This window comes from Triturus cristatus, chromosome 2_2 (genome assembly GCF_964204655.1).
Source record: "Triturus cristatus chromosome 2_2, aTriCri1.1, whole genome shotgun sequence".
In the NCBI taxonomy this organism is placed as follows: Eukaryota; Metazoa; Chordata; class Amphibia; order Caudata; family Salamandridae; genus Triturus; species Triturus cristatus.
The window spans coordinates 75,516,480-75,532,344 of NC_140582.1; the positions used below are offsets into that span (position 1 = coordinate 75,516,480).

Below are 15,865 nucleotides of genomic sequence, written 5' to 3' on the forward strand. Positions count from 1 at the left end.
AGGGACACTGATTGATTTAAAGGCTATTTATAGTATAGAATCATTCAGGGGACTGTGTTACATACGCACACACACACAAACACATAAACAGATACGTACACACACAAACACACGCGCACACATACATACACCCACACATATAGATACTCACACACATACATAAACACACACACGCACCCATATACAAACACTTCCTTTTGTTGCTCAGCTCGCTGAGATGCATACATGGCTTAGGTACTAGAGGGATACAAAGAACAAAAGTTTCTCCATCACTCCCACCGAATCCCAGTGGCAGGCGTGTGACTTGCAACTTATACGGTATGACCCCTGCGCACGCAACAGAGCGCTCATTGCAAGGTTGAGATCTAAGCGCTATGCCCGATAAGAGAGAAAGGTTGGAGATGGTTTACAAGAGGAATGCGTGGACCCTAAACTACCTAATTCTGCAGTTTAACCTCAGTTTCAAGGCTATTTTCAGGGGACTGTTTTTGCAAAAAATTAAGCTATTACTATTGTAAATAACAATGCCTTTTAATTATGTTATAAAACAAAAAACATTACTAAAAGGCATTACCATTTACAATTTCAGTAGCTTAAACTTGCATAAATGCGAGACCTATTGCATTGCAAATGCCTGTTTTCTTTGGGAATACCATTGCAGACAGTGTTTGATGGTTTTCTCGGATAACTACCCTGTGGCCTGGTGCAGTTATTGCATGACTATATTCTAGCATTCCTGAATGTGGGGGCACAGCCATGCCTCATGTAGGAAGCCACATGGGTCATACCGGTGATCTAGCAGGATGCATCATGTCTGTGGTGTGAGGTGGGTTTTATGAAGGTACTAAAAAAAGAGCCTGATTCGCGGTTGCCATGGAAGATTTTGATGTTAGCAATTTTGCTTTTGAGAGCTTGCATGACCTCAAAACTTCGTCTTCAGCATCAGTCTGCTTGAACCTGGCATTGGTTGAGACATTAACTTCATCTTCAGCATTAATCAGCTTGGACCTTGGACCTGGCATTGGTGGAAACATTTCACCTGCACACAGACCTTCTTCCATTCCCCATACGATATCTGGCCTAGGCAAGCTTATGACCATTTTCCCGCACCCTGGAGGCCTTTCCCTGTCTGCCCTTCCCTGTCTGCCCTTACTTGCTGAGTATAAGTTTGTACCTAATCTCCTTCTCCCCACTAGGCTTAGTATTATGTTTTTGTGATCATTGTGGGGGATCGTCTAGGAATGTTGTCCATACCTTTCTTGCTGTGCATTCCAGCTTTAGCATGCTGTCTAACCTGAACATGACCGTGTTCCACCCCGAATGTTTCCTCTCCTTTTCTAAAGGTGAGCAACATTCTTTTGGAGATACAAGTCACCTATCGTCTTAGATCTCACCCTCCCGTCAACTGGTTACTGACATTTTATGTTTTGTAAGGCCTCAATCACCCGTAGTGGCATGTCATGTGCAATCGGCGGGTGCTTCATTTTTGCTTTCCTAACTGCTGAATACATACACTTTATTTGCAGGTACTTATAATTTGTTGTGTGTTGCAACAAAACACCCTGTGGCTTTTCCTTTCATATTCCTTCTATCCCAGAAAGATTGTCACACAATTCACTTTTTTTTAAAACTCATCTCACTTTGCAGTCAGAGAAAGAAAAGTAAACACCAACAGCAATTTGTCAGAAGACATAGCCTGACATTTAACTCTGTCTTTGTAGCACCGGCAAATGTGACAAGTTAAACACAGAATTTAAAGGCATCTTCATTTATTGCTCGGACTTTCCGGACATTCCAAAAATTATCTCACAACCACCGTTTAGGAAACGCTGGAGAGGTTGAATCATCGGCTGTTGAGTCGCCGACTGTGGAAAAAGAAGATATGGTTGATTTTACTGTTCGTTAGTGTTATTTTATTCGATTTGTATCAATTTTGCACTGTTATGCACTTTTCTCACTACATCGCCTACATTTTCACTTTCGACACCCATATAAATCATTTGTAATAAAGTTAAGTTTTCATTTGTCTCTCTACCCCCACCTTTATGATTTTGCTTTAAATGTATTAATTTTATGGATTTTGCCTATATTGAATGCATACGTGTTAAGTTTTTACCCACACCTAAAACTTGTAGCACTTTTTTGAATGAGTCCAGAAAACAGTCATTTACGTTGTGTTCATACCCAAATCAACCTTAGATATACTTGGGTATTTACGTTGTGTTCATGCCCAAATCAACCTTAGATATACTTGGGTACCTTTGTGGTTTTTTTTTTTTACTCCTCCCTTGATTTTTATACTCATTCCAAGTACATTCTGTGTCATATCTTGGGACTGAGAATCATCCTGAACAGGACAAGGCAGACAACTCAAAAATATGCACAAATCTCATGTATTTAACAGTACTATTGGTTAGGACAGAGAGATTTTACAGGTTCCCAATGAGGACAGGTTACACCAATATTACTGAACCAGGTCCCAGATAGCTGTGAGGCTAATGCTTTATCAGTACAGATGATGCAAAGCCCCTGCTCTAGTCATCAAACAAGAGCACATGCCCTCTAGCACCAGAAAAAAAACCATTAACAATGTATTTCCCTAACTCTGCATGAATTGTTGCTCAAATTTCGCTTCGTATTTATATATTTTTATAGCCAGTCATTTTGTCACCATATATCGGACTGACCGTGTATGAAATTATATAGTTCTGCAAAACCCTAGATTTGCATTCTCATGAAAAAAAAAATCTCTATAAATAGCATCTTATTCGTTTTGATAAACATGAAGGAAGGTGTTTACACAACAGCTTGTCATTGTCTTCAAGTTTTCACAAGTACAGCTCTAAAACATGGGCAAATACCGCCTTGCATGCTCATGTCTCACCATCACATGATAGCAATGCTTATGATAGGCCAGGCATTGCACTATTACGTACGAAGTGGGGTGCTGCACACCAAGGATAGCAGTGTATGGTAAGTAGTGCTGTCATTATGCTAGGGCCAGCATTATACCAGAACTGGCCACAGTCATGTCTTCGATGCCCACAGTGTGCCGAGAGTAGGCCTGGTCGGTGAACTTTGCTCTATTCGCGGAGTTTGCAGAGTTTTCTGCACTCCGCGGAGCTCGCAGAGTGCAGTAAACTGCGCTTCGCGATGTGCAGCAGGTTTTTTTCCCTGCTCGCGATCATGAACAGTAAGTTCGCGATCGCGAACAGTTATTTTGCGAGCACGAGCTGCCGCTCGGGTAGAATTTCTACCAGAGCTGCAGAAATACCAGCACAAACTGCAGTTCGCACTGCACTCCGCCGCTCGCAGAACTTCGCGGAGTTTTATTTGTAAGTTCGCGGAGTTCCGAGTAGCAAAACTCCGCAAACTACGCCCAGACTTAGCCAAGAGATACCACCATTATACCTGGGTCACCATTAAAGTACAATAGTAAGGAGTATCATGCCATGAATATCCACGATATGCCAGGAACTACCACCATTATGTCAGAAACATCATTATACTAGGAATGGGACCCATTATGTCAGATGTGCGAGGGGGAGGACACCAGAAAGCACAGGTGACTGTTGAGGGTTGGGTATGAAGGCAGGAATGGACTCTTCTATGCAGTGTAAATAACAGTGCATGTGTTACAGCAAACAAATGATGGACGGAATGCTGACAATGCAAACATTCTCCCCCAGTCAAAAGATCTGACTTAAATCCATTGTTCTTTTGCCCTCTATGCCACCCCAGTTTGGACCCAGCCATATGCAAATCTTGAACCTATGCCCCATGGGAACAGTCCAGACAGCACTGCCAGGCCAGGTCCTCCCTGGACCGGAAACAAGCATCCTGGGACCGGTTTCAGGGTATGTCACCCTTCTTCAGCCAGTCTAGCTTGAATCCAGTGTCGCAGTGAGCAAGGGACCCATGTCCGGGCATACCCATCCCACTTAGGGCGAAAAGTGCTACAACAAACAAATGATGGACGGAATGCTGACAATGCAAACATTCTCCCCCAGTCAAAAGATCTGGGTTAAATCCATCGTTCTTTTGCCCACTACGCCACCCCAGTTTGGACCCAGCCATATGCAAATCAGTCTTGACCCTGTGCCCCATGGGAACAGTCCAGACAGCACTGCCAGGCCAGGTCCTCCCTGGACCGGAAAAAATCATCCTGGGACCGGTTTCAGGGTATGTCACCCTTCTTCAGCCAATCTAGCTTGAATCCAGTGGCGCAGTGAGCAAGGGACCCACATCTGGGCATACCCATCCACCTTAGGGCAAAAAGTGTTACAGCAAACAGGTGATGGACGGAATGCTGACAATGCAAACATTCTCCCCCAGTCAAAAGATCTGGGTTAAATCCATCATTCTTTTGCCCACTACGCCACCCCAGTTTGGACCCAGCCATATGCAAATCAGTCTTGACCCTCTGCCCCATGGGAACAGTCCAGACAGCACTGCCAGGCCAGGTCCTCCCTGGACCGGAAACAAGCATCCTGGGACCGGTTCCAGGTTATGTCACCCTTCTTCAGCCAGTCTAGCTTGAATCCAGTGGCACAGTGAGCAAGGGACCCACGTCTGGGCATACCCATCCCACTTAGGGCGAAAAGTGTTACAGCAAACAAATGATGGACGGAATACTGACTGATTTGCTCAAACGCTTCGTCCATCATCCCCTTTGGTATTGCTTTGTTCGCCCTAAGTTGGCAGGGTATGCCTAGATGTGGGTCCCTTGCTCACTTTGCCACTGGATTCAAGATAGCCTGGCTGATGAGGGTTATGAACATGAAACCAGTCCCAGGATGCTTGTTTCCTGTCCAGGGAAGACATGGCTTGGCAGTTCGGGCTGGACTGTTCCCATGAGGCACAAGGTTCAGACTGATTTGCATATGGCCATGTCTGAACTGGGGTGGTGGAGTGAGCTAAAGAATGATGATGGATTAAACCCAGATCAGTTGACTAGGGGTGAGTGTTTGATTTGCTCAAACACTCCATACATCATCTCCTTTGGAATAACAGTGCATGGCCAGCAGTATAGCTAATCACATTGCAGGTTGGACTGCACAATGTTTGCCTAGGTGACCGACCCGTCACTGTTAATCATGCTGTAAGTGAGCGCACAAGACCTACCAGAACCCGGAAGAACAGAACAATTCCTGTGAGCTACAAGCTGCAATTTCAAGACCCAGCTCTCCAATGAAGGGTTAGTACACCACCCCCTCCATCACGCCATCACACAAATGTTTTTTTGTTTGTTGTTCCTGTCATTCAAAGAATTTGGAGTTGTTAGGTGCAGCGCACAGCTGTAGACCTTCCCGCCCCCCAGAGTGACAGGGAATTTTCCAGTAGCACTCCACTGAATGCCCAGATGGGTTAAGCCCGTTGAGTGGGCTACGCTCACTTATTCAGTCGCAGGCAGTCCCACATTTGCTTGATAAAAATATGGTAACTTTTCTGTGTATGAGTATAGATCTTACAACCCCCTCTCCCTGCTCAATCACTTTCTATTTTAAGAAAACTAGAATGATAGGAGCATGTTGACCATGTGTAGCACTACACTGCCTCGCAGCTTAGTTTGTGCTATGCAAATACCAAATACATACATACATAAATGAAACCAACAGTAAACAGACCGGAGCAAGAAGAGTAATTTACTATATTAGTCTTTATTTTGATTTATTTGTACAAGGATTATTGTTTAGCCTCTAACGAATAAACGTAAGGGCCTTTTTAAAAACGTGTCCGAATTTTCAAAATCCTGTATCTAAATGCATCATTTGAATGTGAAAATCACTCTGTGAGTTGCAGGAAATGTATAGTCCCAAGCAAATCTGAAAGACTACACTGTGTATGCTTTATAGTAGTAATGTGTCACAATCGGGAAGTTTAAAAATGTTTACAATCCCTTCCGTCTTATCTGCTTAATATAGTTTGTTTGCAAAATGATTTGTTTTACAAAAGCATTTCTAACATTTCCTACAGGCTATCCTTTTCACAATCCCAACATTTGTTTAAGGAAAGAAGAGTTAAGCACCAGTTTGACAGGTAACCCAGGTGCAGAAGTGGGAGAATGCTGCGTTAGCCCCAGCTCAGGTAATGTATTAAGCAATTTCTTGTGATTTGTAACAGTTCTGTGATTGGTTAACAAGTCATACTGTTTCTAACTTAGAAGTAATACAAAAGATTTTCAGTTACTAAAATACTGGGATTCACTGAGTGTTCAGCTTCCAAAGCCTGCATATTACAATCGCTGCCAATGCCCTGCCACACGGATCCCTCATCTCGAGGCTTCCGAGACCCCTTGGAGACCACCTGGTCACACAGCTAAGAATCTTGAACACTACCGCAGCAACGTCCCTCCTCTTAACATTAAGAAGATTACAATATCCGCTGACAAATAACAGGTCCTGTACTCCTTTAAGCAACTCTTCCCAGATGAATTAAAGTACCTGTTGCCGGTCTGAAGGCCTGTTGTCTCCCTGTTGGACCTTTGCCTGCCTCAAGGACATTTCCCCTCCAATGCCATAATCCCCTCAATAACAATTCTCTAAGCTCAAGCATCTATTTCAACGACATAAAAACCTCCTAAAATCTTAAAGAATATGAAGAAGTAGAATCTCTCAGACTGAGTAAGCTGCAACCGCTTCCTTACAAAACAGTTTGAATATGCTGCTTTTACTCACTGCAAACTCATTGAAGAAAAGAATCTCTACAACCACCGGACCTACTATCCTGATCTCAATGGGGCAAACTGAAGTCCACAGTCGATAAAAATGGAGTTGCCACCATTTTACTTCTGCACTTGTCTGCCACCTTTGTTGTAGAGGTGATGTCATGGCAACTCCCTTCCTCTGAAACTAGATAGTGTTGGTTTTCATCCTGCATGTCCCAGCAGATCTGGTACCACCTAGCCCCCCCCCATACTCCACACATATATTCTGCAATTACTTTGGAGTGCCTCCAGGCTCTCCTTTCTCCATTCCTGTTTACACTCAAAACTCATTACCGCACTTCATCTAGTTTTTCGTCTCAAACTATTACTACTAAACTGACAGCAGCTAGATCTGCCTCAAACTTCAACACTCATTGGTTCCAGATCACGGACCAATAGATACCAACTGAAGCTCCGCTCCTTCAAACCGAGATCCTCACCTGTATAAAGGTGGAGATATACCAGTCCGTAACCATTTTTCCCTGCATCTTGGTCCTCCCCATAGATCAACTGAAGTAAGAAATGCAGGCAAAATGTTGAATTCCAGCCTATCACTTGCCCCTTAAGTGTACCAAGTTACCAAATGCACCTGCCTCAACAAATGACCCAACTTGAGAGCACTGTTCTACTTACTGCAAACAGGGCTCTTTTCAGTCATATGAAGTGTTATACAAATTAAACTAAAGTCCAATAGAATGCACTGTTATGTTCTACAGCAACAGGTTGGTCATTTCACATACATGTTGATTGATTATCATAGTAATCATCGATCCAATGTAAATTGAATCTTCTGAGAGTTTAAGCGATCCCAGTTGTTAAGAGTCCGATTCATACGTAATTGGATTCATACAAAGTTGCTTAACTTTATGACCTCCCTTCCTTCTTTTGGTGGAGAGCTGCCTTAAACAAAGATGTATCATGCGTAGCTGGTAGGTGAAACATTTCCACCTCTTAGCTATTGCCAACCCATCGCTCATATCACTTGCTGGCTGGTATGGATAGGCTATCCGAAAAATAATATAGGGCCTTTTCATTTACCCTAACTGCAGAAATGCATGTGCATGTTTGTGTGTGTTCATTGTGAGTAGAAATAAATTCCTATTTATTTTAAATAAATGCTGATACAGTTGGCTGCAGTTCCATCACTGAGGATTATTTACTTTACATTGTTTTCACCTTTTCAAGTATGTCTTCTGAGGCTACATAGACATGCGGTGAAAGTGTAGTTGCACGTTAGTGGCACTGTTGCTGACCCATGCAAGCATCTATCATAAAATCATTCCCAGAACAAACCTGTTCAAACGCCTGGCTGAGCTAGTGTGCGTTCCAGAGTAGTTTGGCTGCAATTTTGTGCATCAGACTACAGCTTTGTCTTTGTACTCCCGGAACTGGCAGCATTCAGATTTCATGGTTTTAATGGCTTTATGAAGTTATCCAACCTGTGGGTCCCATGGCGCTCTATAGATTTTAAGCCATGTCCTTTCAGCTGTTTGAATTGCAGGGGATGCATGCCTCAGAGTTGTACATTCAGAGAACAGCTTCATCCTGTTCCCTGAGACATCAGCTATACATGAATTATTTGTTTGTGTCTTTTGCTTCTTACCACAATAGAAGAGGAAGTGTGCTACCTACTCTTCTATCGGCACCCAAAGAGAGCACTTAAGATCTAGACCAAAGAACCAAGAAGTTCCCTGGTTGGTAGTGACAAAATATCATCCCCACGTGGCAACAGTTTGGTGGCTTCTGAGAAATGAGTGTGTCATTCTCTATCCACATCCTAGAGATTAAGGTTAATAAATACTACAAAAAATGAGTAATTAGCACCAACATTGACAATTTTTGGCAGACATTTCTAATTTAAGAAAATATGTGGATTATTCTCAGAATCCTTGAATTGCATGCACACATATATTACTACATTTTAGAAGGTCTCTGGCCCTGTGATCTGACTAAGGCGTAAACATCTGTGATACTGAAAGGTTGACATTGAACCCTAAATCTCCATAAATTAACTTATTTCCACTCCATTTTCTGCTTAAGGTTAAGGACAGGATGGTGACAATACAGACTATTTAGCTAACAACACAATTTACATCTTTTACTGTGCTTCAGAGGCCTTGGTCTGATGTTTGCCTTAGGGCACAGCATAAACTGAGCCTGGTTTTTAGACAAGTTCCATGACTCCTAATAACAGTACTCTCGATCCACTCTATTTTCTTTGACTGTCGGGGCTTGAGCACACTGATGATGAGAGATACTCTGTTAGCCCGCCTCCCCCAATTTAACATGGTGCTGAGAGGAGTTCCTGCACTGTAATTGAAGCCTTGATCCTTCTAGTGGCACTTGCTGAAAGCAAATATACAGCTATTACCTGATGCAGAACTAGAAAGCATAAGTTAAATATGTGTACCTAAAGAGTAGAGGTGTATTTATTGGGCAGTGGCTTTGCACCCGTTTTCCTCGGGCTCAAGTGCCTTTCGGCCATCAGTTCACTAACCCTCTAAGCTATCTCTATCTGGAAAAAGTAAATTTTGTTTCAATTATTTTTTGGCCTCTATGGATTAATATTTTTTCTCTCTTGGACCAGCAGTCCCACATCCTTCAGTGCACTACCAGGACAAGGAGGGAACTCATTTGTGCTGAGACAAAAATCTTGTTGAAAGGCAAAAGTAGGAAACCAGTTCTTCACCGTGGGATTGCCTTGGAATTCAAAAATACTAGACTATTTTCATGCAAAAGAGCATCCCGAAACAGATGTGTTTATAAACATAGTTTTCAACTATAAATACTTACAACTAGAAAACCTACTTAATTAAGTAGTGTTCTGTCTTTTTTTAAAACAATTTAGACAAACATAACCATTTCAGTGCATTTGACTGAAAACGCTAATGCTATTTAATATTTTGATATAAATGCGGAAAATGCTAATAATACAAGCACTATGAAAAACTATAAAAAATGCCCCTTTAAGAATCTTGTGGCTGTCTATCCCTTCATACCCTGTATGGAGTCAGATAGGCAGTCCATTTTCGCAGCACTGCAGAGATAAGGATCACCAAGACTCACATTCAGAACTAAGGAGCTGAGACCCAGGATGTGGGTAGAGCTTTTATTAATTCAGTAAGAACACCCATAGTTAAGAACTAGGATCACAAGTAAGTAATATTTTCCTTCTTCACCATGGGATCCTTCTTGATATTTATAGAAGAAATTGAAATATTAATCGTGATAGCAAAAAAGAGCCAATTGCAGCTCTCAGGCTTACAGTTCCAGGTTGGGTTTATGTAAACTGGACTTGTAGTACACTTCTGCATACAGTAATGGAGAGCAAATACACCAGAACAGACTGGGACAGTCTGCTTAAGAGTTCCGTTTCCAGATGCGAAACGAAATAAGTATTTACCAATATATCTGGACACGACAAGCTGGTATTTTGCATTTTATTAATGCATGAACATGACATGACACAACAACAAAAGGAGAAAAAAATGAGCCACTGTCAGGGCCATATTCTTGCAATACAATTTTAAATAGAAATAAAACCATCACATATGATTTTAATAGAGAAGTACAGATGTTTCCTAACAGGCAGATGTACTTAGAACAGGTATAGACACAATTTATAGCTTTAATGTACATTACAAGAATGGAAAGAGTACAAAGCACAGGTACTTTTTGCTTTGAATTATTGTAAACGGAAGACATAAATGCACAAGGATAACAACAACAAAAAAGGTTAAGGATGAGAATATTTCTGGGGGTAAATTAAAGTATTGGCCCACCAGCACTTGCACTGCCGTGCATATCTTTAGGAGGATGTGCATGTGATAAGGAAAAATGGCACCACTTACTGTGCAAGACAGCAAATGACTGAGGTGGGCACAACCATTGCCCCATGCTATATTCTGTGGTAGGTGGAAGCAAAATGTGAATGACAGTTGATTCGTCAATCAATCAAAATAATTTGTATTCAGCCAGAAGGCCACAAAAGCACAGAAATGAGAAAAAGGAATAGCACTCGTTACAACGCGTACCAATACATCGCGTACCATTACAACGCGGGTATTAGTACGCGTTGTCAATTCCAACGAAATACCATTACAACGCAAACTTTTACCCCGACTATGCCTTTACCACGCATGCCATTACAACGCAAAAACACGCATGCGTGGTAAAGGTATAGTCGTGGTAAAAGTTTCTAAGGTAAGTGACAGTCCTCTCACTCCATTTACACTACCCAGCACGACCCCCCTACACTACCCTAAAACACTACCCTACACATACACGACAACACTACCCTAAAACACTACCCCAGCACGACCCCCTACAACACACAAACACCACTGCACTTCCCTAAACCCTAAAACACTACCCCCAGCATGACCCCCTACACTACACAAACACCACTACACTACCCTAAAACACTACCCCCAGCACGACCCCCTACACTACACAAACACCACTACACTACCCTAAACCCTAAAACACTACCCACAGCACAACCCCCTGCACTACACAAACACCACTACACTACCCTAAAACCTAAAACACTACACCCAGTACAACCTCCGACCCTCCCTGACCCCCCTAAACCCTAAAAAAGTAACCCCCACCCCATGCCCAATACCCCTTACCTCTTTCTCCTCGTGGTTCCTGCTTCACGTTGTCTCAGAGGGGCGGTGCACATCGTTTATTCCACCAAGTAAGACCGTATTTTCCTAAGGTGCTGTAAGAAACCCCAGAGCTCTGCGGTGACCGGTCATACTTATGGCAGCTGACCTGGAAAAAGGCCTTGGTCAGGTGTTTTCTATCAGAGTCACTCAGATGATTTGGCATGGGGGAAGTTTATAACCAGTGTATTAAATTGCTGTATCACAGTTCCACTGCCAGAGTTAAGTCAGGCTGACTGATATTACCCTCCTATTCCACTAGGAAGAGCCAGACAGGGCGGTACCCCAATCTTTTTGCTCTTGGGATAGAGCAACTGGCGGAGTTCTTGAGATAAGAATATTTTTTTTTTAATTTTAAAAAAAATCTTTTTATTAAACAACAAAACGACATCCCAATCACAATTTCGGCAGAGTAATTCACATTTACATGATTGTGTGCACATTCATCACTGTTATACAATGAACAGTAATACAACAATATAACGATCACTATGGAGTTACAGGATCTTCCAATGAAAGAACAGCTGAAGGGTCACAAATATTGCCACTGTAGTTATTCCACTTGCTCCAGATATCTATCCATTTCTTGGGCAGAATCAGTTTATTTTTTATGTCCGCACTGTGTCCACTTGGACTGAGCATGACTTATTCTCATAGGGGGCCTTATTCACAAAAGCAACATACACCTTTGAGTAAGTTTACGTTTTTTTGCTATTCATTAACTGCACTTTTGTAGAAAGTCCAGCCCTATAGATCCAGCCACTGGTACTGCAACACCCTCCCATTGAAAATAAGGGAGGTGGTGACTTAAAATGAAACCCCATACAAAATAATGTTAAATAAAATTATTCAAAATGGTTCAAATTTAAACAATATAAACTGATGTCAAACATATATAAAATAGTACAGATTTATTATGTAATGATACAATATTTAATAAATGATTTTTAATTAAAAAAATTAATGTAACAAATGTTATAGTAACATTCATTTTATAAATTCAAAATAGGTTATTAAAACATGTTACAATAACATTGTTTTTGAAACTTTGTTTATTAAATTTCCAATATAATAGAGATCTTATATGATTTGACAAAGACAGAAATTTGACACATAGAAACAGGATCCTTTCAAAGGGATAGTCTGTCACATCAGCCCATGCCCATAGAAGCAAATGAAGACAGGTAACAATGAAGTACAAACAGTACAGCTTCACCGCTATCATGTTCCCCCAGCGTGCGAGGGTGAAATTACAGCCATAATAATAAAAATAACCATTGCATTTCCTATATGTGGGGTAGGAGGCGGGGGGAGTAACTATAACATTTATTACATTATTTCAGAAATTCAAACTAGGTTATTCTGTATTTTATAATTGAATAATAGATTTATACTATTTATATATTTATTAACATTAATTTATATATATTTTTTTTAACGATTTTAAATAATGTAATTTTACATTATTTCCTATGAGGTTTTAATTTAAGTCCCTACTCCATTATGTTCTATTGGAAGTTGTTGCAGTACCACTGGTTAGCCATGTGTTTTCCTGGACTTACTACAAAAATGTGAGTTACTGCAAAAGTCCAATTTGAGAATCAGGCCATGGGTGTTTTCTTTAGTAAAGGTGACTTCTCACCTTTCCTTAACGAGTGAAGAGAGTGAAGAGAGTGTCATCACCACCACGCAGATTTTGACTTATGCTTCTCTAGCATACGCTAAGAGATGTGGTTGGGGGCACAGGACTACCAAACTGGTGACACAAGGTGCTACAATTACGCTTCCAACTGGTGACACTTGCTAATTAGTGACATGGTTTTACAGATCATTCGTTGACATGACAAAAACCACCCAATTGCATAGTAAGTCCAAGTGGGAATTAGACCTAGTCAGGGAACTGGCTATTAAAAAAGGGATGACCCCTTGAATCATGCCAAGAAGTGCTCTAAGAGTATTAGATTCACGTACATGCAGTTTAATTATGTTCACTTGATCTCTATGACCCATAGGAGGCTGAAATGTGTCGGTTATGGTATGCAACGGGCTGCTGTAGATGTAATCTATATGAGGCAGATTTTTTCCTCATGATCTGGTCTTGCCATGTACTTTGGCATTACTGGAGGGAGAAAACTGAAACAATGGAGAATCTTTTGAGTAGGGATGGTCTCCACTCCCCCGATGGTTGTTACTAGGCTTAATTTTTTGTCTTAAGGCTAGACTTCCTGGTAATAGATTACTGGATTTGGCCATAGTGTTGACTAGATAATAGTGCTATGCATTGGAGATCTGGATCAGCTCCTCTTTTGCCAAGGTAGCACACTAACTTGTTTAAGTAGGTGACCTCTAAAAAGCTCAGCCTATAATGTTGAAGAAAAGAGAAAAGACTGGACTAGACCAACGAAAGCTTGCTCTGGTACAAAATTGTATGTAGTTTTGAGAACTCTGATGCCATCATGGATAGGAACTCTGAAGGTCTGTTACTGATGCTCCCCATCTCTAAAATTTCAATCTTATTAATTAACCACCCCCACCTGACTGAACGCCTACATTATTGTTTACCACATTTGGAACCTGTGCACACCACCATTATTTTGTTCTTGTTGTTTCTGGTTTTTCTTAAACAAATCTGTTGACGACACGCTCTTAACACCCAAGACTATGACAAAATATACTATCACTGCAGACTGTAGATCGGTCTTACTACTGCACTACAGCAAATAAATTGTTGTGTTCAAAATGTTTTATTCCAATAGGGCATGTAATTTATGCAAACTCAATTGTATGACATACTGTTGATAACTTTGAAAAATCAACAAACCGATTTGAAAAAATTCAAAAATGAGTGACTGAAAAGTTCTCAATCTCTTTGTTATATTCTGTGTGGAATCATGAGTTGTGAAAAGTATTTTGAATGTTTGTACCTGACATTGAGTTAATTTACTGAAACATTGATCTGTTTTATCTTGTTCTGCAGACTTTCCCTTTCTTAATACAGACTTGTGTTTGAGAAAAGAAGGCAGGTCAGATGTAAGGGCGTTGAATTTTTCTGGTACAGCCGCAGTAGAACCAAGCACTGTGCCCCCGCCAGGTACTGCATGTCTTCTCACTTTCTAAATGGCAGGACTGTGGACTTGAAGACTCCAGTGGTAGCTCTAATGCTTTCTGTAAGCACTGCCAAATGGTTACAGTGCTGGATGTTGATGAAGGGTAGCATTTTTTTTTTCCCCTCCCAAGTCTGTTTTGTTTCCTGTTCAATTTTTGCTGTTACAGAGTGAATGATCGTTAATTCATCAGTGTTCTAATGGTATCTAAAAATATGAACATGTACTTTTTTTATTGTCATTAATCATACAAAACATTTTATTTTGAAACATAATACATTCATCGTATTACCATACAATCAACAGTGATCATGTCCCAAACAGTACTACAGTATTATCCGTCAGTCACATGACTATCAATGCCTCTATGTCCCAACAAACTGGACCCAAGCCCGGTTTCCTGGTGCACCTCTTGCGGCATGTTCCCATACCATCTCCCCCTGACTCCAAAATAAGCAACTCCCAGGATGGAATCCCTTAGCCCTTTAGATAGGGCCTTAAGTTCTACAAACCCACCTCCCAGAATACCAACAAATTCTGGCATCTCACAAACATATACATCATTTTGGCATCCTCCTCCCTTCAGCGGTTTCTCTGTACATCCATCCTGACCCTCATTTGTGAAGTTCTCAATGTGTGTTGCGTAAACAGTGAATCAGCATAAATTGTTGAATTTTTAAATCTACTATATTGAGAAATCTTTGAGCCCTACTGAAACTCTTTAGAATCAACAGAGTGGCGCTTTATGCATACCATTTCCTAACCTGAATAGGTATTCCATCCTACAGGGTATCCACAAAAAATAATAGAGCCCTCTTATACTCAAAAGCTTTTCCTTCTTCTGTCCTTCACACCACCAAAGGGAAATTACCTAGATCCATTAAATGTTCAGCCAGTTGGACAAGCACATTCCTAATGTGTAGATCTTAAACAAAATAACAAAAAAAGATTTCAGGATATGGAAATCCCTCTTCAAATTCCCATATTTGCTTAGAACCACCGGTTTTGGTGTTATATAATTCAATGTAGATTTAAGCCAGGGTGGACAGCCAGAGTCTGAAATCTATCTGATATGGGACGGGCTATGATATAGAGGTGTATATAGTGTATATTTATGTGTGATGTATAACCTTCCCCAGTCCATTCAGATGTTAAAATAAAAAAAAAACCTGAGGAAGTCTTAAAATGAGCATAGCTAAAATAAGTTGACGCGTTATAACAGCGCAAGAATCACGTTTTCCTTTTCCTGCAGATGGAATTCAGATAAGGAAAGACCCAGTGATCATCCTGCCATCAGGTTCCCCACTGTTCTCCTCATTGCAGCCCAGTGATACCATTTTAAGCACAGTTTTCAACAGAGTTACTTCTATTTTTTAATGAGGTTT

At 41.0% G+C, this 15,865-nt stretch overlaps 1 protein-coding gene across 4 annotated transcripts in view; it reads left to right on the top strand.

Annotated features, from left to right (window-relative positions):
* LOC146861881 (uncharacterized) overlaps positions 1-15,865 on the top strand; it is a 133,124-nt gene that overhangs the window by 95,995 nt on the left and 21,264 nt on the right. For all 4 annotated transcript variants that reach the window (XM_085641052.1, XM_085641053.1, XM_085641055.1 and 1 more), the window contains 2 exons: positions 5,977-6,087; positions 14,354-14,467. In XM_085641052.1, the coding sequence (XP_085497178.1) occupies positions 5,977-6,087; positions 14,354-14,467 (225 nt within the window). The remainder of the gene's footprint in view (positions 1-5,976; positions 6,088-14,353; positions 14,468-15,865) is intronic.